The following is a 26555-nucleotide window of genomic DNA, read 5'->3' on the forward strand; positions in this document are numbered from 1 at the left end:
AAATGCTGCTCGCATTCTGCTTCAGCTTTGCTTAAAACTGATGATGATGATGGTGTATCCGGTAATTCCTCCTGGACCCAAAATTTCTTCAGGAGTTCTAGTAATTGTTGATTAGCCGTTTGCGTCGTTACATTTAAACATGATTTTTCTGAGCTGTTCATGCAGCAAACTGGACCCGATACAACCCAGCCAAATTTAGTTTGCTGAGCGATGAGTTTCGTTTCTTTAAACCTGATGATTTTCTCCCCGAAGATTCTTCCATAAGTATCAGCTCCGATGATTATGTCAATTGCTCCAAGTTTTAAGAAGTGGGGATCTGCCGATTGAAGTTCCCGTAGTTGAAGAGGAATCTTTGATTCGCAAGCAAATGGCGGTATTGTCGGCGTCAGCGTGCTCAGGATGTGGGCCTCTACAATGATTCGCACAGCGGGATTGTGTCTCGGTTGTAAGGCGAGTTTCACGACACCACGTGTGCTCTCTGATGATGTTTCTCCGATGCCGATGATGAACAGTGATGACCTTCTTTCCAAGTGTAGTTGATTTACCAAACGCTCTGAAACTAGTGATATTTCAGAGTCCTAATCGATGAGGATCCTAGCTGGCGTTGATTGTCCATGATGAATGAGTGCGTTGACTCTTGCCGTCGCCAAGACTACTAGATGAGTTGCTGTCTGCTGAGTTCCCTGTGTCTCCAGTACGTTGCGGGAGTTCATCATATTAGCCTGGTGTGGCTCTAATTGTACTTGATGCCCTTGATGATTGTCCTGATATTTCTCTGATTGTCGTTGATCTCCAGCGTGCCATGTATCCATATGGCGAGAATGTCCGACGTGGTATTTTCTTGATTGTCGATCATCTCCAAGATGGTGTTCCTCTGATTGTCGATGATCTTCCAGCTGATTGTTAGAGGTCGTTGACCTCTTCGTCTCGATGAGTGACCCAAGAGATGATCGAAGTAGTGATGCTGTGTCTTGGCGTGATGATGGACCCGATAATGTCCTGAAGACCCCTCAACCTGCTGTATTGAGTTTTCACCGTCAACTCAAATCTTAGTAGCCCTGGACTGATGATTTTCTTGGGTGGTTCGACTTTTTCCGAAGTTCCTGGATCCTTGTCGTTAGTCGGTTTTCCATTGTCGTTCTATTCGGCCTTCTCCACCTGTTCAGCCCAGGTTTCGTCCTTCTTCTCTCCGATTTCACTCATAGTGATTTATTGAATTAATTCAGAGGATAATTATTTATAAATTGTGATAATTACCGACGAATTTCCGATGTTGCGGTGATAACCGGCCGATGGGTTACCGACTGAGGATGATGATTGTCGATGCGTTACCGACCGCTGGGCCGATGATTGTCGTTGAGTTACCGACGGGCGATGATGAGTTCTGATGAGTTACCACCTGACGTGGCGCTGCGTATCGTTGATGATGCTCTCACTACGCTGTCCTTGCGCGTTGACGTGTGAAGCCCGTAGTGAGAGGCTTCTACGGCGTGGTTCCCCACGTGTTGCACTGATGTTTTTTCCAGAGTCCGTTGCACCCACTCACTGCACTTTCCATACTAATTCACTCCCTATCCGGCTCGAAGGACCAATGTTTAAAATGTACTCGAAATTTAAGGAGTTGGGTGGTCGGGAGGAGAAGTGAATTTGGGGTGGGTGCACAAATAATAAAAGAGGTGATTTCGGATGATTTGCCGTTTAATTATCACAAATTATTGCACTTGAAATGTTAGTTGACAATAACAAATAAATAGATAGTTTTCCCGAGTGGACTGTAATAACACAAAACAATTAGATGATGTCACGATAATGTCCCGATAATTGTCCCGATAACTGTCACGGTAACTGTCCGAGATGAGGTTCGATGGTGTACTGACGATTGCGACACGGACGAACGCCTCGTTCGTGTCCGATGATTGACGATAACGATCGATAATTACCGAGGGGGATGAATGACCAATTTGACTGTATTTTGGCCAGATTTTAAACACGCACACGTACAGGAAAAAATTGGGAAAAGGACGTACCTGGTGAAAGAGGAAGAGACAGGTCTATTTCACAAAAAAGACATTAATCAAATTGTCGAGCTACCTGAACCCCGTAGGAAAATTCAAATCGAAGAAAATAACAAATTACAAGGACGCAGTATAACCACTGAATTCTTCGACCACGAGGATCTACAACAAGAGTTGATCCAGAATGAGCGCTCAGAGAGCGAAACAGACGATGAAGATCTCGAAGGGGAGAGGGAACATAGGGCTCGGATCCAACGCAGAAGACGACCCAAACGATCTTGTCTCCCAAGTATACAACAAATAACTTCCTCCCTCCGGATCGGGAAGTTGAAAATAATACTAAAAGGAAAATTTCTAAAATAGACCATACATTCGGAAGCATATTGCTAATTTATTCGCAACAAAACTATACGCACTTACAGGAAATGCAATTATCCACTTGTTTTAGTTATCGCGGGATCATCGATTTTATGAAAAAATAAAAAAATAAAAAAAATTAATCCATGAATTAAATTTTAATTAATGGAGATCGATTGGGCTCAATAATACCTTCATTTGAAGATGAATAGATATAATTTATTAGCAAAAATAACTATACTATATACAATTCAAGAACAATTTCCCATTTGTTTTTCTTTCCAAAAAGAAAAAAATTAAATTACTAATGAGACTTTCGTTTTTTCGATGAAAACTATTATCAAAAAATAAACTCGGGAAAAAAATCATTTGGAGCCGACTCCAAATTCATTCCGAAGTGGTTTGAATGGCTTTTGACAATCGAGAACAATCACCTCTCTCCTCAATCATTCTTCTCACTTGCACTCACGTGTTTATATGTCGATGCATTCGCGTGAGTTCGGGTACAGCGAGTAAAGAGTGGGAGAGAGCGCGAATATATGTAGATCTCTCTCGCTTCATTTCCCACTGGCGTAGTACGCGGGGCACTGGAAAGCCATGAGAAAATAAAATTTTTTGAAAAATTGATAGTTATTAAAATATGATAGAAGAAAAAAATCAAGAAAATTATTGGAAATAAACGGAAATATCATATTAGAAATTGAAAAATAATGATTCATGAATTTTGAGGATAACTGTCCAGCATGTTAAATTAGTTATCTTATTAATGGAGATAATTTGTTGAAGAATTAAAAAAAAACAAAATTGGAATGCAAGATTAACATTTTTATTAGCGAATGAGAATACAAAAATGAGAAAAAACACCATTTTCCACCAACTACATTTTTTTTTAACGTAGCACTCACCCTCTAACCATCGTACTATGGGGTGTATAAGCAAAACTCTCTGGACATGTTTTATGTAGAATGTTATTCTCTACACCTTTTGTTTGAAACATATTTTTATAATATCCTCCGTTTTAGGGCTATCAACGAAAAACTATTTTTGGGAGTAGTTTTGCATTTTTTTCCACCCTTTTGGTTTGAATGGGGAGGCTGGAAATTCACCCATAGTTTCCCACGGATCTCATGCAATTTCCGTCAAAATCTAGTCCAGTCGTGTTTTCACGCCCATTTTACCTATTTTTACTGAACTACAGTATCTGTACCATACCTGATTTGGGTTATCTGGGTATTTATCGAATGCATTTATAAGAAAGGTGGCCAGGTAGATTCTAATTTTGGCTACGGAAAATAAGTTGGCAAGGGGGCCCTATTAGGATGTCAATTCGTCTAAAACCTTCCTAATCTTATCCGCACTAATTTTACGATTTCATTGTTTCAGGTTTACCCAATGAGCTCAGCAGTATCTGGCAACAGTATCCTTGGGCGCTTGGTCTTGGCCTCTGTAAAATCCGGGCTTACGTATCTGAAATGTAAAGAAAACATCCCGAAAGAGATCATTTGGTTTACATGAATGGTTTGGTTTGGAAGTTCTTTATTCAGGTTACCTCTTTCGGATAATATTGAGTGAAACCACATTTATGTTAGCTGAACGGATCCCTTCATTCAAACGATATCACTCTTTATATCACATATATCCTTTGTTGAAAATGTAGAAAATATGTTTGATTTGATCCATGTAAATTTGTACCGTCAATGACAAAAGATACCCAGGTAGGGAACAACGAACGGGTTGGGCTCGGTTCAAGCACGGCGCCCGGGGTGTCATAGGTGGGCCCAGGTCTGGGCACGGATCTCGGCCAAGCGTTGGTTACCAGTCGTTGGCCAGGCTCAATTAACCATTACTCAATTAAATGAATATAATATGAGTGATTGAAATAGAAGTATTTTCCATTACTCCTGAGCATTCGCGACAGGTTCAAGGAGAAAAAAATCAATACCGGTGTACGATTGGTATGGGTTGAGGGGCCAAATGATTCATGATAATTATTAACCATAACAAAAACCAAAATATTCAACACCTTTTTGGATCATTTTTTCCAGTAATTGAGCCCTAACTACTAACTTTTTGATGATTTGACTTTTTGATCCCCTATAGAAAAATCCGTGTCCGTAACCAAGATTTTTCCGTTGATTTCTTTGATCGAGTCCTTTCTTTTTCATGAACCATAAATTTCCTGTACTCAATTGAAAGCTTATTCAATAAGCATTGGAATAACACCTGATTTGCCCAATTGTGCCAAGTTTTAAGATGAGATAAGATAAGATAAACTAATAAGTTTATTGTCTAGAAGTTTAAACAAAAAAATACAGAGAAGTAGAATCAAAATTACAAAAGGTGAAGAAAAAAGAAAGAAATACAGTAAGATTAAATAGAAATAGAAGAAATCAGCAGTATTTAGCAGAAGAAGCGGAGGGCTCAGGTTAGAGTACAGCTATAAGAGAAGATAGTGATGCAAAGTCAACACTAAGCTAGAGCTCCCTCTCCAAAAGCCAACGTCGCAGGTGAGACTTGAAAGCCATGACTGATGGAAGGTTTCTGATGTGCACAGGAATACTGTTCCAGATCTCGGGCCCAGCAACTGCCAAGGCAGCCCTATAAGTCTCCGTGCGGAAATTAGGGACTAGCAAAGCCTGCTGGGCCAAGACTAGCCAACGAGGCCTGGAGGACAAGTACTCGGCAAAAAGATCAGCCAGGAAAGATGGAGAGCCAGATTCCATTACCCGGAACATGAGCACTGCAACAGCTGAGGTCCTGTAGCTCGAGATAGAGAGCCACCCAAGCGCGCATCGTGGGCCAGAGATCGAAGCATCCCTCGGCAACCCAAGGACAAATCTCACGGCTCGATTCACCAAGCGCTGGAGCTGCCCATCAAGTACAGAGCCATTCCCTTGCAGGACGCCCAGGCAATAAAAAATATGAGGAAAGATCAGGGCATTTACCAGCAGCTTGCGTAAGGGAGCATCCGTGTATCCACGAAGAGAGTATAGTTGGTAGAAAGTACGGTTGATCTTGGAGGTAACATGGCGAACGTGGAGGCAGAAAGTCGGTTGGCTGTCGATGAAAACACCCAAATTCCTGACACAGTCGACCACCTCAATGCTAGAGACATGGTTCCCAAGCGAAGGCAGACTAGGCAGGTCCAGTGCATTAATCAAGCGTTTAGCGCCGAGGAAGATAGCCTTAGTCTTGCCAACATTGAGCTGGAGACGGTTTGCCGCTGCCCACGCCTGTATCCGGCAGATATCTTCATTAAGGCGAGCAATGCCTATATGCAGCTCTGATGGGTGGCAGTGCAGATAGATCTGAAGATCATCAGCATATAGCAGGTGTTGAGCTTCAAGAATGGAGGCGCTGATGTCATTAATGAAGAGAGAGAAGAGCAGGGGGCCAAGTATGGATCCTTGGGGAACACCAGCATTGGTTTGGAGAAACTCAGACAAACCATGTTCTCCCCTCACTGCCTCTCCCCTTTCATTAACTTATAAGAGTTTTCGACGAAAATAGAATTTTTATGTTTCACTTGGAAAATTAATTTTGGTTGGATTTTTCGATGCTCCTAAGTGGACTAGGCAGGAATATCCACATATCATTTTGGGGAGCATTTACTGTTTTTTAAAATGGTGTACCATAAAAATGATTTAATTCAATTTTTAGTAAGTTATTGTAGATTGTTCCCATTTCTTACGTTATGTCACACCTCTGAAATTACTGTTTTTGCCCTTTATTGAGGCTTTAACCAACGGAGATGAATCATACGTCGATTTCAAGGTCTCCTCAAGTTCTTCAAATGGAAACCACACAACATCTATTTCAGCGTCCAGATTTGTTGTTATAAGAGATAATGTAGCGATTTCAACACGTCACGTTTTGGAAATTTCCATGTTTTTCCTTTTATTAATGAGATTTGCTCATTTTCTGTTCAAATCTATGGGGATATTTCGAGCTCAGGTGAAAATATATCAAGCAACATTAGAATTGACCCCTGAATTATTTGATTAAGGTTACTTTTCATTAACATATGAGAGTTTTTATCGAAAAATGGAATTTCGTGGTGTTTCTTGTAAATTCAGTTCGGTGTGGATTTTTTTACAATTATTGGTCAAGTGGATGAAACTATTCATATAGCATTTCAAAGGGTATTTGTTATAGAACGTTAAAATCGGGGGAATCGGAATTGAAAAAATGACGACATATCGACAACATATATGGATATCATACAACCTGGTGTTACATATAAAATTTTATTTCGAAAATTTCATTCGTATTCCTGCTTGCTTGAAAACTCGTTCATTTCATTCTCACCGGATGTTACCTCCAACCCTGCAAATTCCTCTGCTGTCCTCAACAATTAGAACTCACACATATAGGCACGTGTGCCCAGAAGGTGCTATCTTAGCATTTTCGGGACACTACAACGCCACCGAAATGTAAAATTTTTTAATCAGTCACGGTTGAGGATTCATAGCCAACAATTCCCTGCTTAACTCTTGTATTCGTTTTGATAGTTTTGATAAAATCTGCCGACGCCGTACTCCATCCCTTCGCGAGTAAATTCAACTCTTCATGACGAGGCTTTCGACCGGTAAACTGTGCGAAAGATTTGCGATCTATCGAGATCGATACAGTAACCTTACGAACAATTACGCACATCTTCGTGGTTCGTGCTTTGTGTTGTGAGATAAGACTCAAGGTGATTTTAAATTTTTGAACAACTTGCCTAGTGAACTTTAAAATAAAACTGAACAGTGAAATTTGGAATTCTTAAAAAAAAACGAAAAGACAACTTTAATAGTGGCTTGTTTTCTCACCTTAATGAAATTTGAACTTAAAATTTGTAAAACCAGTAGACCTCAATTACCGAAAATCTTCGAACACAAATTGGGTTAACACCTGAGCTTCGCAAAATATTGAGGAAACAGAATTGTAAGGGTGAGCGCTATCATGTTAAACTAATCGTGAAATAGCTTATAAAAAACCAGTTGAGATAATCTAACTTCACTGTCTCCCTCTGATGACAATAGCTATTAAATAACTAAACAGAAATAAGCTGCAGATATCTTAGTTACCATCAATTTAGTTCCTCTATAGATCTAATCAGAATATTAGCGATTCAATGAGTTTTTCTTCCGTCCGAAATAAAAGAACCAAAGATTGAGCTGAAATACACCGTAACACAGAAATTTTGTATTGAACTAAATCCCAATCTGTTGAATAAACAATGTCTGACTGCCTAATCCAATTGAATAGTAATTTTGAGAAGTAACCCGTTAATTGTCGAAATAATCGTTAATTCGATCGACTATTGATGTCAAATCTTCAAGGTTAGGATCCATTAAAATTGGAAGGTAAGGCTACGCAGGAAAGTAAGCCGTAGAATTTATTTTCCTAAAACTCGCGTGATACAGACTCCCGTCTGTTCGTAACACTCTTTGGTGTCAGAAGTGGGATGCCTATCCTCACTACTGTAGTCGATCGAAGATAATTTCTTTCGCCAGAAATAAAATTCAAATTCAACATGTTATTTAGGTAATTGTAAAATCGTATGAACTACCGATTAATAAAAATGTTTGGAAACGGTGGCGCAAATAACGCAAATAACGCGCAGGGTCGCTCAATTGAATAATACTAGAGTAACGTTAGGTGAAAACACCACTGCCGCCGGTGCGAACTTTGTTGAATATCTACGTGGTAGAGATACTTTCAATTCTATCCCAACTTTCAGTGGTCACCCCGAATCCTCTGTAGACTTCTTTGCTTTTGAAACCGCTATAAAGAAATGTTATCATAAGGTACTACCTATAATAATGTTGATCTTGTCGCTGCTGTACTAGACCGATTACGCTTTCCAGCTCGAGCTCATTTAGAAAAGGTCACTGTACACTCCACTGACCAAATTTTGAATTTGCTTGGTCAAAAATATAGAAAGCGATATAGTCAAGCATATTTTGAGGATAAAATGGCAAATATGTATCCAGAGAAGTACGACGAAGCAGATGGTTTCAACCTTCGTCTCAGTAAAATCGTTCGAAATTCCGGAAAGGCGTTGCAGCTTCTCTACCCTGAACATCATGAGGTTCTCACAAAATTGATTGAAGATAAAGCGCTTAGAAAATTGATGAAAGTGATTCCTCCAGATTATAAATCCGAATTAAAATGACTTCGTATCACTACGCTCAAAGAAGCCTTAGAGACATTGAAACCTCTGATCGAGGAGGATCTACAGTTTGCAACACCTATTAGAATTCGGACAGATTCAAATCGAAATGATGATCGACGCAATGACTCACGATCCAATGGGGGATATCACAATGACAACCAAGGTCGACCATCAGCTGATCGTTCAGTTCGTTTTGAAGATGAACGACGTGAACGCGAGAAGTATTTTTTCGATGGTCCTAGTGGTAGGTCTTCACGCGCAAATTCCAGAGATAGGAGTCCTCATGATAACTTTAGTGCAGGAACTTCATCTCAGGTAGGAAAAGCACGCGTAGATTATCGTTGTGACTGTCTCAATTGTCCCACCAACCACACGCAAAATGAAACAACAGGTAGATTCTCTCCGTGTCCGGGAGACTACGAGCGTCGGGAGAAATCAAACGAGCAATCCGACGGTACCCGTAAGAACTTTTACTCTGAGCGGTGAAGCTCATCACGTGATTCCACCCTCGATCGGAAGTCTGATAGTCGCAGCGGCTCTTTAAACGGGGAAGGGGCTCGTCCTTCAACGATGAGGACGAGCGATCCCAAGGAGCAGCACACGGTCTCGGTGTCGGAGATTCTTCGCAGGATGGAAATGTAACTAAACACATGAAAGGTACTTGCCCGGTTGTTAACATAAAAAATCGGGACCTTCAGCGTGGACAGGCCGAGTTTTTAATAGATACCGGGAGGAGGCTAGTTTAATCTGGATACGAGCGTGCACCCCGACACTAGAGTAGATCCTACGGAAAAATTGTACATCGTCGGTGCCGGGCTCTAGGTAATCGAAACGTATGGAACAACAGAATTGCCCATTCAACATTTGAAACATAAATTTCATGCAGTTTTGAATCCAACGCATGGGTATGATGGATTGATTGGCCGAGATTTCTTAGCACCTTTCGGGGGTACAGTATCATTTGCATTGTCAACTGTTGCAATACATGATCACATCAAATCGGTCATGCTTTTTCGTATGAGTTTCCCGCCTTATCTGAATCCCCCGAAATGTCCCACCACTTGTAGTTCAGAAGAAGGGCCCATGGTACGTTTAGAGTCAGAAATTTTGAAAGGCAATTCTGGATTGTTCTTATTAGACACTGGCTCGGCTCTCAACATTATTTTTCTGGAGGCAACGACCGCGGAACTGACCCCATGCGAAACACGAAACCTGTGCGGCGCAGGAGGGGGAGATGTACCCGTACTCGGAACGGTTATCATCGACGTCAACGGTGTTGCCACAGAATTTAATGTTGTAGATTCACGGTCGCCAGGAGCCTATAATGGAATAATGGGGAATGACTATTTTGCCCCAACTAAAGCCGAAATGTCCTTCCATTATCAATCCATGATCCTCAACTGTGCTCCTGAAAATTCGATCATCCCTAGTGGAAAAGCCTAAGGCAGAGGTGTAACGTGCCTGATCAGAATTTCGGATCGGACTTGATCAGTTTTTGATCGATAACTGAACAGGATTTCCACTCGGGTATGAGTCCATTTGAGAGTGAAATTCGTAAGTGTCCTGGTAGCTCAGATGGTAAGAGCACCCGACGCGACATTGGGAGGTCCCGGGTTCGATTCCCGGCTAGGAAGTTACTAATTTTTTCTCTCAAAAAATTAAATTTAATTAATGCCTAATGGTGGAAGGCAGGGAAACCCTAGCGGAAAAACCTAAGGCAGAAGCGTAACATGCCTGATCAGAATTTCGGATCGGACTTGATCAGTTTCTGATCGAGACCTGAACAGAATTTCCACTGGGGATATTTCACCGTTAACTAGATCCACGTAAACCTATTAATATACCTCCTCACTCAGAATTTAAAATTCCAGTAGCGTCCAAAACTCCTATAACTGGACGTAGTCATTTTCCCAAGACACAAATCACTGAGGGCCTTGTCTTGAAGGAAACGGAAGTAGATTCTGAATCTCCCTGGTCTAAGAAGAACATTTTTTGAACAACGGTAGCCAACGAGAACAACGAGCAGATCACCCTGCGTATCCCGCCTCAAGAACTCCACCCACTGGCAGTAGTGATGAGTGTTTCAGAACTGGAAGGTCTGGATTTGTTCACCGATCCCTTCGGAGAACCGGACTTGGAATACAATCTCACGGAAACTCTCGATGAAACAAAAAAGACTCGAGAGGAATACATTACTGACATCGTTATTCTTAGAGACATGGATACAGAAACTGCTGCTTGCATTGCTGACAGTGTAAAAGACTTTCTTCATATTTTCACCCTCCCAGGGGAACGAAGTGGAGAAATGAAGGATGTGACGTGTACCTTCAGGACTAAATATTCTCATCCGGTGTACATTAAGCAGTATGCGATTCCGGAAGGACTCAAGGATGAAGTAGCTGAACATGTCAGTGAATTACTAGCTCAGGGGAAAATTGGACCTTCCAAGTCACCTTATAATTCGCCAGTTGTGTTGGTCCCCAAAAAACCGGATACTAAGGGAAATAAGAGGTGGAGAATGGTTGTACATTGCCGGTTGCTCAATAAAAAGACGATTGCTGATTGATACCCTTTACGTAGAATCAGGTCAATTTTGGATAAATTCAAGCTGTCAAAAATCTTCAGTACCCTGGATATTGCGAGTGATTTTCATCAGATTCGGATGAGTGCTAAAGATCGAGAAAAAACAGCTTTCTCTACACCCCAAGGTCACTTCGAGTACCTATCGATGTGGTTTGGAATGAAAAATACTCCAGCAATTTTCCAAAGAGCCACAGACGTTATGCTGAAGGGCTTGGTCGGGAAAGGCATTGAGGTCTACTTGGATGACATTATTGTTCACTCGAAAATAAAAGCGAAACACCAGAAACTCTTGCAAGCCCTGTTTGAAAGACTCGAGAAATTTGGTGCGACCTTGCAGATAGATAAGTGTCACCTGTTTCGACGCGAAGTAACTTATCTGGGATTTATCATCGATGAATGCGGGCTACGTTCAGATGCTTACAAGGTAGCAGCCATTACTGCCTTCAATGCTCCGAATAAAAAATCTGAGTTGAAGAGTTTTATGGGCATGTGTAATTACTTCCATAGATTTAAGGAGTGGTTTGCACCTAGAGAACTGCCTTTGCGGGAGCTACTGAAGAAAGACTCGGAATGGAAATGGGGGGCTCGACAGGAACACGCATTTTATGAATTAAAAGTCTTTCTGTTGAACGAGCCGTTTCCATTACACTCTGATTTTCAATAAGTATTCATGGTCACGGTCAATTCCTCACCGTGTGGAGTAGGCGCCGTGTTGACGCAACTGGATGAAGCTAGGGTAGAAGGACCAATCGCCTATGGTTCAAGTGCCTTGGAGGGACCAGAGACGAGGTATTTCCCCTAAGAACGTGAATGCCTCGTGATTGTATTTGCTCTGAATCATTTCAAACCATACTTGTATAGAAGAACTTTTTAGCTGTCTTCTGAAAGCTCCGCCGTAGTATGGTTATAAGATCATTCAGATTATACGACGCGAAAAACTCATCTTAAGACAAAAATCTCGGGATTTGACTTCGTCGTTCATCATTGCACAGCCAAGACTAAACAGGTGGCCAAAGCTTTGGCATATAACCCAATCGACATGCCAGACACTGACGAAGAGGTAGCAGAGTTTTGTACAATGCCCAGTTATACAATGGCTGGGAGAAAAGCAGCACTGCCCCGAGACCTAGAGCAACTTCCCTATCGGGAAACACACCAGCAACCAAGGGCCCACAGGCTACGCGAGGAAGAGGTAGACCACGAAAAGAAGATGCCGCTAAACCTACAACGTTACGAATCACTCCTGGAACCTCCAAACTCACGAAGAAACCGGCGTCTGTGAAGCCGTCGGCACCTGGAAGCACGACAAGGTCGCGCCAGGCCGCACCATCAGCAGAAGGTCCAGTAGCTTCTCGTCTGAGGCCTCGCACACGATCACAAATCATCTCTGGGGGTGCTACGGTGAACTGAAATAGCACGATTGAAGAGACAGAGGATCAACCAACAACCTCTAATCAGAATCCCGGAGTCGATCTCAAACCTCCTCCGATAAGACTTGTCTCTCCTCCCCCACCTCTATTTGATGAAGGATCGGATGACGACGACGTATTCGACCTTCCACCGTTGCCCAGTGATGCTATCGTGGAGGTGGCCAGAGATCCCAGAAAGGAGCATGACTCAACGGAACCTGACATAGATGAGCCGCCATTGCAACTAGACCGGAATGATGTAAATACTGAGACCCCGAAACCTCTTGGGCAGCCGGAGAGAACAGCCCTGCAACGAACTCCCGCCTTCTTAGAAAGCCTTCAGAAATCCTTCGAGGCCCTTGATAAGAAACATGAAGAAAAGAATTTAGATCCATCGGAATTTGAGTTCGAAGAAGAGAAAGGAGAGGAGAAAGAACAAACAGAAGAAGAGAATCACGAGGGGAGGCAAGAAGAGAATTCAAGAGAACACGATCCTACTAGCTGGACTAGGAACAAACGCAGAGCCCAGAAAATCGCCAAGTTACGCGCAAGCATGGAAAACTTGGAATCAAGTCTGAAGAAATATCTACAACGGACACCTGACGTCTCGTCCGTAACACAGGATTCGTCAGAGGAAATGGACGCGTCTGCAGTAACCCAGTCTAACTCTTCACACGAACCCAAAACCCCGGGAAAGACGGCATTGGAAAATCCACCAGCTCATTCCATCATCCGAAAACCTAAACGAGTGTCTTGTCTCCCGACTCCTAAACTAGGAGAATTACCAGTGGCCAAGTCTAGTCCGTTCGTCGAAGTGACATCAAATCCAAAAACCAAAAATTTGGTTAAGAAACTTCGATTTTCTTTACCTCCAAATCTACGGATCACGACCAGGCTGCTAAATCAACATCTATATCAGGTGACGCCGTGGGGGGCCCACGGAGGAGTATGGCCGGGATCTGTCTTCAACCTACTGCGAGCGACTCAGAATTACTGGATGACGAATATGATGACGTAACAGGGGGAGATGATAACCCGACCCCCATTCCTACTGCTATATCGCAACCGGGCATGATAGAGACGGACGACGGTTTCACTTTCCGACACGGTCATCTAGTTCATTTCCTTCGACTAATTGCGAAATTAATAGTCCTGTCGGAAAACTTCTCCAATCGACAAATTTGGTCCGTGTCCATGAATTTAGGCGTTATAGACCCATCATCAGCGACGTCTTAGTCATTCCAGTCGGTAAATACGAAACTTTTAGTGTGATTATTAAGAATAATCACACCCAAAGACCCTATGTCAGTGACATACTGCTAGGCTTATCACATCTTCGTGACGGATTACAACACTATCAGATAACATCCTTCCGAGTGGCCACAAGCGGAGATGAAATAAATAATCTAGATATTCGCCCGTTATTCCAGGAAGCCTTTGAATCGTATCCGGTGCAAATTTATTTATGTCACGGAAAAATTGAAAATCCAAGCGAGGAAATACATCCGGAGATTATCCGTGAAGCCCACAATAGTCTAGTTGGAGGTCACAAGGGTGTCGTTAAGACCTGTCGTAGGATTCGAGAAAGGTTTTATTGGGCAGGCATAGCTCAAGAGGTTACCGAGTACATCCGTCGCCGTCACACGTGTCGAGAACAAAAACTCTCGCGAATAAAAACTCGTCAACCTATTACGAACGATCGAAAACGTACGAAACGATCGAAACGTACAGGGATTATATTGTTGATTTCGTATCAAAATCAGATAAAATTCAGATCGTTGCCGTCGACAGTCTTAACAGCGCAAAAAAAGGTTCAAAAAAACTGTACGACCGTCATGCGAATCCGGTTGATTTTAAGGTGGGTCAATGTGTCGATATACTATTGAGACCACGCAAGAGTAAACTTGATGGTCACTATCGAACCGATTATGAGATTGTAGAGATTACTGAAAACGGCAATCTTATAATAGAAGATGCCGATGGCGAACGATTTATGAGACACCCTAATGATGTCAGGCTAGTTCCTGAATGAAATTAATAAAACTTTTGTTTTGACCATTTGAATTTTTCTCTTAAATAAATAAATAAGAACAAAAAAAAATATAAAATGAAAAAAAGTAATGTCTGAATAGGTGAATAATACCGAATACATCGCGTTCTCGAACTGTCAGGACAAAATTTTATTAAAGTGCTCAGAATTTCATTTCCGAATTGTAACCCATAACAGAATTAATTGTAAACGTTGCACGGATTATGGCGACTGGAATAGTCATATTTCTACTGGGAGCGCTGGGGCTGTTTCAACCAACATATGGATGGCGCCTACAGCACCATGAAGTTACGCCATTTGAAGATCAAGCGCCATACGCAATCCACTACCTGAAAAACAGTCCTGGCGTCTATTACGAACCCATACAAAATCTCCAAATAGTTCGTAAAGAATGGCAGTTAATTACGAGTATCGACCCGGTGAGGATAGACCATCAGGTAGATCGTTTTACGAGTCCGTATCATTCATCGCTTATCGACAAATGTATGAAAACAGTGAGTCAAGAGGAGTGCGACAGATTGTTGAGGCTAGGTTCAATTGCAGCGATGAAGTCGGAGATCATCCAGCTGAACAGTCACCTTGTAGATCTTTTTCTCTCTCCTGAAACAAAACCGATAAGCCTGCGCGGCTCGCGTGTGCCACCGTTTACTTTCGTCGGAAGGATCCACCACAGTCTCTTCGGATTGATGGAATACAACGACTAACAACACAACACGAAGGAAATTGATCGCCTGTACCAATCGCAAGGCGAGATTACCTCCGTTGTGAATAACTCCACGCCTATATTAAAGTCGAAGATTGAGAACATCAACACGTATCTCAATCGAACTAATAAAAATATCCTGGCCCTGAAATCCGTTGCAGAAGATCTTCAAACTCAATTTAACTGGGAAGATCATGAAGTGAAAGAACTAAAATACATCGTTCATTTGGTCCATGCTGGAGTTGAGACTGAGTCTTCTCTACGAAGAGTGTTGGATGCGACTACAGAAATCGTGGGTGCAGTCGAAGCTGCCAAACATGGACGTTTGTCACACATGCTTTTGACACCCCAACAACTTCACAATATCACCGAAAACATCAAGTCTATACATCCAGAAATTGAGTTTCCTATTCCTTCGGGGGCGACAGATTTTCCGGGCTTATTCAGAGTTAGTACCATCAGAATGGCACATGCCAAGGGAAAATTACTGGCCATCATCACCCTCTCATTGTTGGATCGACAAGTTCACAATCTTTATCGCCTGCGCTCTTGTCGTCGACCTCGACGCGTGGGTAACCGGACCATATCGTCTCACGTTAGACCCGAAAAGCCGTACATATTCGTCTCAGAAGATCGTAGAAAGTACGCGTTGCTCCATCACGAAGATTTAGAGGGATGTCCTTACCATGATTCCCCATCAGCGACTCCGTGCAAAAACCAGTCTGCGAAATTTTGCTCCTCCTAAAACCATCGGTAGACGTATTGCGCACCTGTGACATAAAGATTACCAAGTCAAGAGGAACCGAATGGACCAACTTGGGCACGAGCACGCAGTGGCTCTTCACTACAATTGAGCCTGAACAAGGAGATATAATCTATAACCAAAAGTTCGTAGACGTAGTCAACATCACTGGCACCGGAATCATTACATTGGGAAAAGACTGTGATGTAAGGACCTCAAGAAACCTCATATCACACATAGGCATTCTTCAAACTACGGAGCTCGAAATTCACTTACCACCTGTGAATTTATTCATCGTCGATTTTGCTCCAGAATTAATGCGTGGATAAGACGTGGCCAACCCCCTAACAAATATTCGTATTGATCCATTACCCAACATCAAGGATCATCTATCAAGCGAACTGCGCTTGGAAGAAGCTCGGTGCAGATTGGAGGAAATTGGGAAGCGACATCAAGAGGAATATCATCATAGATTGTGGACCTTCGGTTCGGTAGGCGGTTTGAGCTTATTGACCTTAGCAATGCTTAGTGCGAAAGATTTGCGATCTATCGAGATCGATACAGTAACCTTACGAACAATCACGCACATCTTCGTGGTTCGTGCTTTGTGTTGTGAGATAAGACTCGAGGTGATTTTAAATTTTTGAACAACTTGCCTAGTGAACTTTAAAATAAAACTGAACAGTGAATTTTGGAATTCTTAAAAAAATGACTCATTTTTCAATGACATTTCTTCTCTTTGTGATAATTAGTGAATATCATATGATTTAAATGCTTATTATCAGACCTTGACTATTTGATTTTCGAGATTATACCCTTATAATGTGACCCTCAAGATTTCACTCTTACAATTCCACCCTTACGATACGCCCTTATGATTTTCTCTCCTTTTTCCGTTATTCCAATTCACCATTGGGGCGTTCTATACCATTTCAATCGACTTTTTTTTATTTCGATGAAAATTGAATATAATATAGAAGTATTCCAAGTATGCCTTGCAATATTATTAAAACAAGAAATTTTTTTTTTTTAAGTTATGCAGAATCAAAATTTTTAGGTTCGACCAGGTAGATAATTTTTTACAAAATTGTAACTCGATAAATATAAATTTTATCGAAGAAATGCAAAAGAACTTTTTTATACAAAACATGTAAATTTCGAGGCAAAGAATCCGGACTTGAAAAAGTTGAATTTGCAATGAACTAATCAATAAACAAATTAAAAAGTTCACAACAAATCATGAGGGTAGGTCGCGAAAAAAACGAAAAAAATTAATCTTATAGAGTGTGGGATTCGGTAAAGGATAGAAGGATTTTGTAAGTTATAACACTCGGAATTAGCATATATATCGAATTGAATTTATTCACAGCGAAAATAACTTTGGTTTACACCATGAGAGCTGGAACGAGAGTGAGCTTCCGCAACAACGGTATTAGATCATCCGATCGAGGATGTCCGAATTATTATGAATCGTCGCGAGGATGTCTTGCGACAAGGACAGCGATATATCGGCGACACGTGTCACGGTACGAAATTCGGTTGCTAAGCCGAGCTAAAAAAACAATACATTGAAATGGTGTGAAATAAATATAAAAGTAGCTTCGCTACAATACTCCCCTTCTGCGGCGAAAAAGATAACTATATAAAATATTTACAAGAGTATACGCGTTAAACGGCACTGAAGACGGTATACGCAACTCTAACGAAAATGAATTGAACGATTGAGTGAATTTGATGCGTTTTCTCGATGTTGATGGGGTTGAGTCCAACGATGATCTTGCATCACTTGATGGAGCCCAAGATGATGATGTCGGTCTAGATGTTCCTGGTAATGATGATGTTGCAGGTGTCGATTGCTGAGACCGTCGTGAGCGTTTGGAGTGGTTTTCAGGCAATCCTCCCAACGATGCATGCTGGGGAGATGAGCTCGACGAGTAGGCCTGGCGTTCTCGACGCCGCCATCGGAGTGATTCTACACGAGGTTACTTTCCTTTCTCCCTCGTGAAGTGGACTGTAGCCTGTGTGTGTATGTCTTTGCCGTGTTTTGCAATGACGCGTATGTATTAGCCTGCCCTAAAACCATTTTATTCCGAATTTTGCGTTGCCTATAGTCAAAAGGGATCATATGGATAGATAGTGAGAATTTATTCAGATTTTTAGAACAATTTCAATAGACAGCAATGAATTTTGAAAATTCTTATGGGGTGAAGGCTATGAAAAAGTGGCTGAAGATGATATCCAAAATTTAATTTGCAAATTATTCATATTGTTGTCAATAGTTGCACATGACCTGTTCCCAAGGAGTAAAACAATGGAATAACGCTTGATTCGCTGTTTTCAGTCCGTTTGTTATTCAACTAGTAACCCAGATTTTTACGTAAAATAGAGGTTTTCAAGAGCCTCTGAATACTATTTATCATTGTCTAATTCCTTTCAAATTCCGTTATACAATTATACAACTATCTGATCATCGTTTCCAGAAAATAGAAACATTTTGGATAATTCTGAGTCGATGAAAAATGCAAAAGAAAATTATCCAGAAGGGTTAGTCAGCCGGCCCGCTTTTCCTCAGAGGGGACTGACCCTTTTGTGACCCTCAATAAATCGTAAAATGACTTTTGATTTTTCATATAGAAATTCTGTATTTTTACGTGATATCACTTTATAAATCATAAATCCATATTCTCCATTCGATAACGAATTTAGCAGAGCTTGAATGGAGAAAATATCTTGATTTAAAGCGAAGTTTTCTCATTGGAGTGTCCGTGAGATTCCATTAGAAATTAAACACCAAGTCAGAAAATATTTCCGCAACTATGCCTTATAGCAACATAAAATTAGTGTTAAATAAAAAGTGAACGATTTCCTATCGACTTCACTTATCACGAATTTATTTTTTATGAAAACTGAGTGACCCCTGGAATTATCAATGATGTGCCTGAATTTCATTCCAAATTTATCCACGGAGGAGGAAATCGCTGGGAAATGAGTCCAGCTGCAATTTGACCTTGACTTTATCCCGCTACAATGAATAGTTTCAAAGATATTCGCGTTAAACCCAACGTTCGGAACACAAGAAGAGAAGAGGCTTAGAGGCCGAGGGGTTTAGAAGTTTTAGAAAACCTTCTAACCTCCCAATGAATTCGAATCTTGAAGAGATTTCAAAATAGAAATATTTTTTGTAGGCCTAATTTTCTCTACGAAAATATTCATAAAAAACTAACTATAAAATAGAATCGAGCTGAACCAACTGATCACTTTCAAACAAATCTGTTAACCCATGCGAGTAGAGGAGAACAGAAAATAGAAGATCCATTAAATTGGATGCAAGATTCATTTTCTTTTTTATTTGAATTTTGACGATTTATTAATCATACAATGCAATATAATAGTATTATAATATAATAATGAAAACAAGTTATTCTATTATTACATTATATTAATCCGATAAAATTTTTCATCTCTGATTTTTATTCTTTGCTATTTTTTAAATGTATTCTATTAAAATGTGAGGATAGAAATTGAATTGATAGGTATTCTTCCATTATTTAAAAAAATATTTCAGTTTTAAAACTTTCCGGAGACATTGAAAAATCGAAATTTTCATTTTCTTGCTGATCACGTATCTCTGTTTTTTTTCACTTTCTTCCATTGAAATTAGATCATAGAAAGGGAACATATTGATATTTTTTCATCTAAAAAAAATCAGTTTTGATATTTTTCAGAAAATTAAAAAATTGCTTTTTTTAATTTTCTTGCTGACCATCTCTCCCTGCATTTTTCTCATTTCCTCTCGATGAAATCAGATCATGAAAACGAAAAATATGAATCTTCCTACAATATTGAAGGAAAAAAACTCAATTAGAAAATTTTTCGGAGACATTGCACAATTGATATTTTTATTTTCTTGGTGATCATCTTACTTTGCATTTTCCTTATTCCGTTCGATTGAAATGAGATTAAAGAGGTAAAAAAATTTCATATCCGTGGACGTTTAAAAGAAAATTGGTACGTCTTGATTTAAGGAAAAAAAATATGATCAATTCCAAAATTTTATGGGTACATTGAAGAATGTCAACGGACAGATATTAGAAAGAGTAGGTGTTTATCTTAAAAGTAACGTATTCAGTCATGGTCAATTATACGTGGCATTGTCAAAAGTGAGGGCAAGTGAAAAATTGAAAATATGCATTGTTGGAATATTTGAATATTTCAACACTACTCAATTCAATATATATATAATATTCACGCGACATCTACCGAGTTATTGAGATTCGTACAAAAACCTCATCGGGCGTTCATGTAGAGTTCATACAATGTAATCGGAGTAGACAACACGCTGTACTCTTACTCCAAAATAACTGATCTATTACATCTTAAACATTTAATTAAACAAACAGTTACTCAAAGAATGTGTATTTCATAGAACAAACCACTCCTTTAAATAATTATTTTCATCATGGTAGCAGAGCGTGGTTGAAAATAAATAAATAAATTTAAGATCACAGCGTGGTTAAGAGAAATAGTAAAATCGTGGCTAGGCACACAGAGACAGTGATTAAATGAGAGAAATATTGCTCTTAGAACATTGAGAAAACGTTGGGGATGCCCCAAAAGTTGAGAAAATCAAAAATAAGTCGGAGTGAGTGAATGATGCACTCGGATCACGAATTGATTGAACAGAGTGGTTAGATACAGTCTGAACGACCACGTGAGAGTTTTGAGGTTAGGCACATGTTCGCCAAGTGGACATCGACTTTGAAAAATTTATGAGAGCAAAGTATTTGTAAGAATGCCAGAGATTTTGAGAAGAAATAAATGGGCTGATAAAGCTCAAGTTGGAATTTTAGTGGGATACAATAACAATAGCTACAGAGTTTTGGTAAATAACAAAATTATCAATGCAAGACACGTCAAGGTAATGGAAGAAGACACAGAATTAATTTGTTTAGAAGGAGTTAATGAAATTGGAAATGATGATGGTGAAAATGACTCCGTGGAGTTAAATTTTAAATCAAATGAAAGTAATAAAGAGTCAGATGTAGAATCCGATCAATACGAAGTAGATGAAAATAATTATTTTGATGCAAANGTTTTTGAAGATAATAAAGAAACAAAAGACTTAATAGAACAGTTAAATAGTGGAGATTTCAAATTACGCAAAGAACACAGAAATTATTTGCGAAAAAGATTTCTGAAAACATTGAAAAACGTCTTGATTCTGAAAACCGAAGTCTACAATAATATACAAAGAAAAGAAATTGAAAAAATGGTGAAATTAGCTAAAATTGACGATGTGAGTATCCCAGTGTTTGACGGGATGAACTTTACGAGCTGGAAATTTCGGCTCATGAACATTTTGGAGTATAAAGAGTGTCAAGAACCAGCAAAAAGAGCACGACTTGCGAGTGAAAATGAGGACACCTGGAAAAAGAACGAGTTGAAGGCTAGAACAATTTTTATCAGTACGGTGTCAGACAAACAATTGGAGTATATCAGTGAATGCAAGACGACGTTTGAGATGATGACAAAGCTGGAGAAAATGTATTCGTCGAAGTCAACATCGCTACAAATAATCAACAGAGGCAAGTTGGAAGAAGTTAAGTTAAAAAGTTACAATAATGTAGAAGATTTTTTTGTTGAATTTGAGAGAGCATGCAATGATCTCCTGTCATCTGGTGGACAGTTGAGTAAAGAGGAGAAAATGAGATATTTGATAAAAGCTCTTCCACCCAGCGATAGTTATATTGGTGATTTTATCGATCTGGTGCCTGAAGATCAAAGAACTGTTGATTATGTGAGAACGAAAATCAAAGAGAAAAATCTAAGGAAACCTGAAACTGAAAGGAAAACTAATGTGAGCACGTTTGTTACAAGAACGACCAGAGGAAATTGTTTTCACTGTGGGAAATCTGGACACTACCAGAGAGACTGCTGGCTGGTACAGCAGGACAATCAATCAAGGGGCATTCAATTGAAACAAACAAGAGGAACGCAAGGGTATCAGAGAGGACGAGGATCACCAAGAGGCCGGAGCAGAGGGTCATTCCAACGAGGTTATGGTAGAGGCAGAGGCCAGAGTCATCAAGGGTCAGGTACATCCAGTGAACAGGTCAGGGAATCAACACAAGAGGTATGGGCAACACAAGTGATTAAAGTGAACGTGAATAACCTTGAGAAAACTCAGAGTGAAAATTCCAGTGAGATTGAATGGCTATTAGATAGCGGGTGCACTGATCATATTATAAACAATGACAATTATTTCTTTGATCAAAGTGTACTAAACAAACCTATTGATGTTAAATTACCAGATGGAAAAATTGTGAAGGCAACAAAACTAGGTTCTGTCAAAACAGCATTTAAAACTTATCATGAAGAGACTGAACTCATTTTAAAAAATGTTTACTATGTAGAAGGAATTAAAAAGAATTTACTGGGTTTTTCCAAAATAACTGAAAATAATACTATCGTAGCTAGAGAACAAAATGCTAAAATTTATAACAAGAACAGAAAACTGACAGCTGTTGCTGACAAAGTAGATGGTTTAGATGTGATGAAGAGTTTTATATCTGTGAGAGAAAGGGAAAAGATTTATGCAAATACAGTCAAACTAACTGAGAAAGAAAGGTGGCACAGGGCTTTAGGTCATGTAAATTTTCAGTATTTGAACAAATTGGTAAATAATAAATTACTAGAAGGCTTACCAGAGAAATTAGAAAATAACGTTATGCAATGTGGAAACTGTATTCAAAGTAAAATGGCTAATGTACCGTTTGAAAATAGGAGAACTGAGTCGACTGAAATTTTAGAGTTAATTCATACAGATTTGAATGGTCCACACAGTACGATAGGTTATGGTGGAGAGAGATATTTTTTAACCTTCATAGATGACTACAGCAAATGCAGCAAAATTTATTGTATTAAGAATAAATCTGAAACAGCAAGTTGTTTTATAGAATTCACAAATCATGTAGAAAATCTGTTTAATAAGAGAATAAAGAAACTCAGGTGTGACAACGGCAGGGAATATTTAAATAAAGAAATTTATAATTTTATTAAACACAAAGGAATAGAATTGTCACCATGTCCTCCATATGTTCACGAGTTGAACGGAGTAGCTGAGAGGTATAATAGGTCAGCAATGGACATGGGAAGATGTTTAGCAAGGGAAGCAAAATTGGATCTTAGATACTGGCCAGAAATTATGAAAACAGTTGCTTATTTGAAAAACCGTACAATAGCCAATACTCAAGAAAATAAGACACCCTATGAAATTGTTTTTGGCACAAAGCCAAATGTCAAATATTTTAAAATTTATGGGAGCAAAGTATTTGTAAGAATACCAGAGGTTTTGAGAAGAAATAAATGGGCTGATAAAGCTCAAGTTGGAATTTTAGTGGGATACAATAACAATAGCTACAGAGTTTTGGTAAATAACAAAATTATCAATGCAAGACACGTCAAGGTAATGGAAGAAGACACAGAATTAATTTGTTTAGAAGGAGTTAATGAAATTGGAAATGATGATGGTGAAAATGACCCCGTGGAGTTAAATTTTAAATCAAATGAAAGTAATAAAGAGTCAGATGTAGAATCCGATCAATACGAAGTAGATGAAAATAATTATTTTGATGCAAACGACGTGGACTTGAGACAAATGAACAATGAGTCAACTCCAAATTTGAGAAACAAAAACACATTTGACAGAAGAATTTCAAGTAGGAAGAAAATTCCAATCAATCGCTATGGGAGTCCAGTTACACACTTTATCTATATTAATTATGTAAATGCAAATGTACCAAATACTTATGAGGAGGCGATAAACTCCAATGAATCAAGCGAATGGCAAAAAGCAATGAACTCAGAAATTAAAAGCCTGAATGCAAATGAAACATGGACTACTGTTGACGAACCTGAAAATACGAATATTCTAAATGTGAAATGGGTCTATAAAAAGAAAAATCATGATACTTATAAAGCGCGATTGGTGGTTAGAGGCTTCCAACAAAAAGATTTTTTAGAAAATGTCTATTCACCAGTAGGTAAGATGCAAACACTAAAGGTTCTACTCAGCTATTGTTGTGCAAATAATTTATTTATTGAGCAAATGGATGTGGAAACAGCATTTCTCAATGGAAATGTAAAATCAGAAGTTTATGTGAACGAACCGCTAGGTTATGAGACAGGACAAAACAAAGTGTGTAGACTAAGGAAAGCTCTCTATGGACTGAGAGAAAGCCCTCGAGCTTGGTATGATTGTTTTGACAATCATGTAGGTAAAAAGAATTTTGTCAAGAGCAATTACGATTTCTGCTTATATGTAAATAATACGAGCAAAAATCCAATATATCTTCTAGTGTTTGTAGATGATCTCCTGATTTGCTGTAGAGATATGGATAAGATAAAAGAAATTAAAACTAGTCTAAAGCAGAGATTTTCTATGAAAGATCTAGGTAAAATTGGAAATTATATTGGGATCGATGTACATTACAGTGAAGATAGAAAGCTGATGAGACTGAGTCAGACTAAATATATTGAATCTTTGGCCGAGAAATATAAATTAGAGAATGCAAGATTGTATGATACTCCTATGGAAAGTAAATTGAAGTTAGAACCAGCGAGTGAGAGTGACGACAAAATAAAATACAGAAATCTAATAGGCGAATTACTTTATATTAGCACAGGCACAAGGCCTGACATTGGGTACAGCGTAAATTATCTGAGTAGGTATCAACATTGTTATGATCAAACACATTATAAATATGCTTTGCGAATTTTGAAATATTTGTATAAAACTCAAGACTTGAAATTAACATACACAGATGGAAACAGAGAGAAAGAAGCACTAGACTGTATGGTAGACTCAGATTATGCAGGTGACAATGTTGATAGAAAATCTACGACAGGATATGTAATAAGACTCTATGGTAATTTAGTTTATTGGAAAACTCAAAAGCAAAAAACTACAATAAAATGCTCAACATTTGCTGAATACGTTGCAATGTCTGAAGCAGTAACAGAAGTATTATTCCTGCGAAATTTATTAAATGAAACTTTCAAATTACAAATTCAAAAACCAATAAAAATATTCGAAGACAACTCAGGAGCAGTAGCAATCGCAAAATTTGGGAATTTCACGAAAAACTCGAAGCACATTGAGGTGCAGTATCATTACATAAACGAGAATTATGAAAAGGGAGTAATTGACATAATTAAAATTGGCTCTGAATCTAACTTAGCAGACATTTTAACAAAGAGCTTAGAGAAAACGAAATTTATTGAGAATAGGAAAGCATTAAAATTAATCTAATCTATCGAATTACAAAAGAACTCAAAAATAAACTAAAACAAGGAAAAACACAAATGCTAACGAATTTTGAATCGAAGAGTTGAAAATTCAAGGAGGCGTGTTGGAATATTTGAATATTTCAACACTACTCAATTCAATATATATATAATATTCACGCGACATCTACCGAGTTATTGAGATTCGTACAAAAACCTCATCGGGCGTTCATGTAGAGTTCATACAATGTAATCGGAATAGACATCACGCTGTACTCTTACTCCAAAATAACTGATCTATTACATCTTAAACATTTAATTAAACAAACAGTTACTTAAAGAATGTGTATTTAATAGAATAAACCACTCCTTTCAATAATTATTTTCAACATGCATGACTGAAGGACGTAAAATAAAAAATAAAAAAGACGGATATATTTATATGAAAAATGTAGTACATAAAGAAATTTTTGAACAATGATGTACTTGTAAAAAGTATATAGATCATCATCCCAAAAAAAGTATCAATACTCTCCTTATTATTGAACATAAATAATTCTTCATTTGAAAATGAGAAAAACTGTTCCCTCAATTTGTATACTACAATGGGAATCGAATCCAATAAATTTAATTTAATCTAAACGCAAGAAAAAATTGGAAAGAAAACAATAAAATAAATTAATATAATATAATATAATCTAGCAATGGGCGCGAAGCGCCCGTTCGCTAGTTCTAATATTAAGAGATTACATTGATGGATTTTTCAAATAGTTCTCCAATGAAAACTCCAAGTTCTTTCTCGTGCAACCTGAAGATACTTCTCGAAATTTATTGACAACTTTCATTAAATTTTGTTTGCTGATTTCATCTTTTGTGAGCAGATCGTTACATTCACTCACAAGTGCAACATTCGTTTCAGCAATATCATTTGTCACATGGAGGGATTTGACAATTTTGAAAGCTGTGGCAAAATTGTCTCTTTTTTCCCATGTTATCAGATCGCTTTGCAAAAAAATATAATCAATTTGTAAAATTTTGAAAATTCTAACAGTGTTCTGAGTAACAAAAGAATCTAAAGTTAACCCTGAAATCAATGCCAAATTTTTGATTCCAGTTTTCCTCTGCTCCCGTTTATTATCGTTTCCAGACCGCGATTTCATAGCTTGGCACATCTTTCTCTTACACTCTGCACTCACGTGCTCATCAAAGAAAGTGAGAGCAATCAATTCCTCTGATAAGTACCGAAGG

General features: G+C 38.9%; 1 protein-coding gene and 1 non-coding gene across 2 annotated transcripts in view; both read left to right on the forward strand.

The window, feature by feature from the left end:
- Positions 1-3769: 3769 nt before the first annotated feature.
- The window catches only part of LOC107042143 (neuropeptides capa receptor), a 127543-nt gene continuing 104757 nt past the window's right edge, over positions 3770-26555 (forward strand). Inside the window, exon 1 of the mRNA XM_015263047.1 lies at positions 3770-3846. Coding sequence (XP_015118533.1) covers positions 3845-3846 — 2 coding nt within the window. The 5' untranslated portion in view covers positions 3770-3844. The remainder of the gene's footprint in view (positions 3847-26555) is intronic.
- On the forward strand, positions 10096-10169 carry Trnas-cga. Its single transcript has one exon. It is a non-coding gene; the product is annotated as a tRNA-Ser (tRNA).

Source organism: Diachasma alloeum, unplaced genomic scaffold (assembly GCF_001412515.2).
Source record: "Diachasma alloeum isolate Michigan unplaced genomic scaffold, Dall2.0 Dall_scaffold_00423, whole genome shotgun sequence".
Lineage (NCBI taxonomy): Eukaryota > Metazoa > Arthropoda > Insecta > Hymenoptera > Braconidae > Diachasma > Diachasma alloeum.